This window comes from Pygoscelis adeliae, unplaced genomic scaffold (genome assembly GCF_000699105.1).
Source record: "Pygoscelis adeliae isolate BGI_AS28 unplaced genomic scaffold, ASM69910v1 Scaffold42, whole genome shotgun sequence".
NCBI lineage: Eukaryota > Metazoa > Chordata > Aves > Sphenisciformes > Spheniscidae > Pygoscelis > Pygoscelis adeliae.
Window position 1 is genome coordinate 33,426 of NW_008824283.1, and position 3,473 is coordinate 36,898.

General features: G+C 63.7%; 1 protein-coding gene across 1 annotated transcript in view; it reads right to left on the minus strand.

The window, feature by feature from the left end:
- Nucleotides 1–2,030, minus strand: part of RGS14 (regulator of G-protein signaling 14) — a 7,143-nt gene extending 5,113 nt beyond the window's left edge. The window contains 7 exon segments of the mRNA XM_009318543.1: nt 5–84; nt 265–423; nt 592–735; nt 1,305–1,397; nt 1,505–1,786; nt 1,788–1,883; nt 2,010–2,030. Of these exon segments, the coding sequence (XP_009316818.1) occupies nt 5–84; nt 265–423; nt 592–735; nt 1,305–1,397; nt 1,505–1,786; nt 1,788–1,883; nt 2,010–2,030 (875 nt within the window).
- Between the last annotated feature and the right edge of the window lie 1,443 nt (nt 2,031–3,473).

Below are 3,473 nucleotides of genomic sequence, written 5' to 3' on the forward strand. Positions count from 1 at the left end.
CGACCTGCGGGTGCTGCGTTTGGCCCCACTGCCTGCCGTCTCCACACCCAGCGGCAGGGACTTACCCAGCTTCAGCTTCGACTTCTGGGATGAATGGAAAAGCATCTCAGCGTGGGGACATCCAAGGGTGCCCCTTCCCTTTCCCCGGTTCCCCGAACCGCTTGTCTGTCCTCAGCCTGGGGCTGGGTTTGCTCCGAGCAGCAGGGAGGGGACCCATCACCGTTTTCTCAGGCCAAGGGACAGGTCCCGGTCCCCCCTTCCCACCCCGGCTCACCTTGTGAGGTCAGGTGGGGGGCTGCTGCTGCGGGAGTGAGGCCGCAGGTCGGGCAGGGGCTGCCCCTGGCTCTCTGCCCGCAGGCAGGCCTGGTAGAGTGGGGATTTCACAAAGCGCGTGTAGCTGTCGAACTTCATCAGGTTAAAGATCTGCAAAGGGAGGATGCATGTGCCTAAAACCCCTGCCCACCTACAGCTCAGTCTGGCCACTGCCCCGTGACACGGCCCCACGGCGACAGCAGCGATGCTGAGTGATGCGCGGGGTGGTCCCGCAGCCTCCGTCCTGTGGGTGGGGTGGAGCACGGGTGCTGCTCGTACCTGGAGCTGCTGGATGCGAAACATGTCTGGGGAGGGGGTGGCCAGCATGCCCTCCCCAATCCAGGCCTGCTTGTCGATGTTCACAGGACTGACTGAGTGGCTGGAGAGGAACTCATCGTAGATTCGCCGTGCCTCCTGGGCCAGCTGGGGGAGTGGGGGGGTTAGGCCGGGACCAGAAGCCCCCTCCTCACTGCTACCCTGCGGGGAGCCCCTGGCTCACCCCACGGAGCCACCTGAGCCCTGAGGGGCCAAATGGCCCCTGGGACCAGCTCGATGGGCATCAGAGCCAGCTGCCTCCACCCAACACCAAGCTCTGGGCACAAGATGCCGGTCTCTCTGTGGAGGTGCAGCCCAAGGTAGGAACTGTCCCCCCGCAGCTGCATGGCTCTGTCCCCACAAGTCCCCGTCTAGCTCTCTGCCCTTGCTCTCTTGTCCTCCCAGCAGCACTCTCCACCCTCTGGCCACCCTGGGCTGGAGAAGCATGTCCTGCACCATGGGTCAGGCAGTCCCGGCTGTGGCTTTTCAGATGCACATCACATCCATATCCTTATCACTCCCACAAGACACCCCAGCCAGCTCAGCCTCCCAGAACAGGGGTCTGCCAGGACCCTGGGACATGCAGGCACGACAGCCACCTCTACCTCTGCCCACGTCCCTCCCAGCACCTGTGTGACCCAGGCTCAGCCACACCATGGCTGCATGGAGGCCGGTACCTGCTGCGTGTCACTGGCCGGGATCTGCTGGAAGCGCTCGCATGCCTGCCAGAAGTAAACGTTTTCGGCGCTGAACTCCTTCTTGAGGAACTCCTGCGGGGCAGAGAGAGCTGCTGGCCTGGCCGGCACCGTGGCTGTGGGATGGCCAGTTGCCAACAGCGGATGGGAGCAGGGACCAAGGTCTGGGCTGTGGCACTCACAGTGAAGTAGGTGACGGCCACGCGGTCCTGCAGCAGCGTCTCGAAGGATTCAGCCCAGCTGACCACAGACCCCTGTGTGGAGCCGCAGGTGGCCGGCGGTCCCGGCAGGCTGTTCACGCTGTGGTTGCTGCCACGGGCCCTGGAGGCATTTAACTCTGAGAGAGAAAAAGGGTCAGTTCTGGCTGCCTGGGTGTCACCGAGCATCATCCCCCTGTCACCAGCAGCCCCCCATATCTGCACCAAGTTCATCCGCTCCATCCCGATCGGACCCGGCGAGCCCTCAGGTAGGGAACTCGAGGAGCATCACAGCAGCATTCTGAGCAGATTGAGTGCCGCGCCTGGCACCTTCCAGCACGACAGGCCTCCCTGCCGGCGCTGGCTGTCCTCCCCAGGGAGGGCGTGGGGAAGGCACCCAGCCAGCGAGGGAAAGCAGGGTGGAAGGGGACACGGGGGGCACACGGCATGGAGGGAAGCTCGGAGGATGGGTAGAGGTGCCTGAACTTACCTTCTCTGCTCCTCTGGCCATGACGAGGAACAAACCCAGCGAGAGGAGGGCACAGAAAGTGTCATCCCTAGCTCCCAACCCCAAGGAAACCCTTGCTTGGGAAAACGCAAGGTGACCATGCATTCAAATGGAGTCCCTCTGTCAAAAAGACGGAAGTTCCCAGGGGCAACTCCAGCTTTTGAACTGGTTTGGCTGGTGAGCAACTGGGAGCAGAGGGCCATTTGCAAGAGAAGGTGAAGGTATGCAAGCAGGGCTCTCCCGGCAAAGCCAGCAGGAACAGAGGAGGTGGCAGGTTGCTGCTTTGCCAGGCTCCCCACCCTTCTCCTCCTGTCCAAAACATGGGGTAACTCTGCACACCCTGTGTATGCAGGTGGGAAGAGCAGCCACCGGCACCCCATGCTGGAAGGATCCTGCAGCAGGGCCGAGACGGGCGAATGGGCCATCTGAGATATCCAATGCACAATGAGAGACAGACAGACAGACTCCCTCAGGGAACCTGGGGCTGGCTGGTACCCAGGTTCTGCTTGCCCTGGGAAGCCTCTCAGCCCCCAGCACTCAAGGGTGCCAGCTGAGCAGCCAGAAGGGAGGGACAGGCGACATGGGGCCGTGCGGGAGGGATGGGGGGATATGGGGAGTCCCTGGCAAAGGGCTTAGCCCGGCACTGTGGGGGACCGGCCATGCACCCGCCCACAGCACAGCCTGTGCTGACACAGGACCTGGCTCTCTGCTGGCTCCTTGCCCCTGGCACCAGGCTGACTGTGGGCTTCCCCCTCCCCTGAAGACGATGCCGGCCTCCCGTCCCAGAGCAAAGAACAGCCTTACCTCCATCAGACACAGCTGGGCCCTGCGGGGGTGGAGAGAAGAGAGGTGAGAGGGGGCACATGGCATCTGCCAGCCCAGTGGAGCGGTACCTGGGCAGGCAGCAGCTTCAGGGCAAGCCCAGTCCAAACCCAGGAGCTACGGACACGGGCTGCCAGCAAACAGCTGCTCTGGTGTTAACTGCAACCAGGATGGCTGCCCCACGGCTGGGGCAAGGACACGGGGCTCCCAGCCCAGGGGCAGCGAGCAGGGGTGGGGGGCGTTACAAGGGGTGCGCAGCTTTTCTCCCACCTCCCGTGCATCTACTGCCCTGGGGCCAGGCCGGCAATTGGGAAAGGGCAGATGCTATCAGATGTAACCCTGCCACTGCAGCCTGGGGAGGAGAGAAGCAGCCTCCCCGGCACAGGAAGAGGAGGGGAGGCGGGGAGGGAAGGAAGGACAACCACAGCCCTAGGCAGGCAAACTGCCTGCTCCCTCCTTCCTTGGGGCCTGGGGCTACTGGAGAGCAGATGCCCAAAACTGGGGACCAGGTCCTGCCAGAGCTGCCAGCCCAGGGCACAGCAGGACAGGGTGCCCCGCAGCATCCCCTGGGCCGCCCCAGATACCTGCCGCGGGGAGGTGGTACCCCAGGACCCCCAGCAAGCA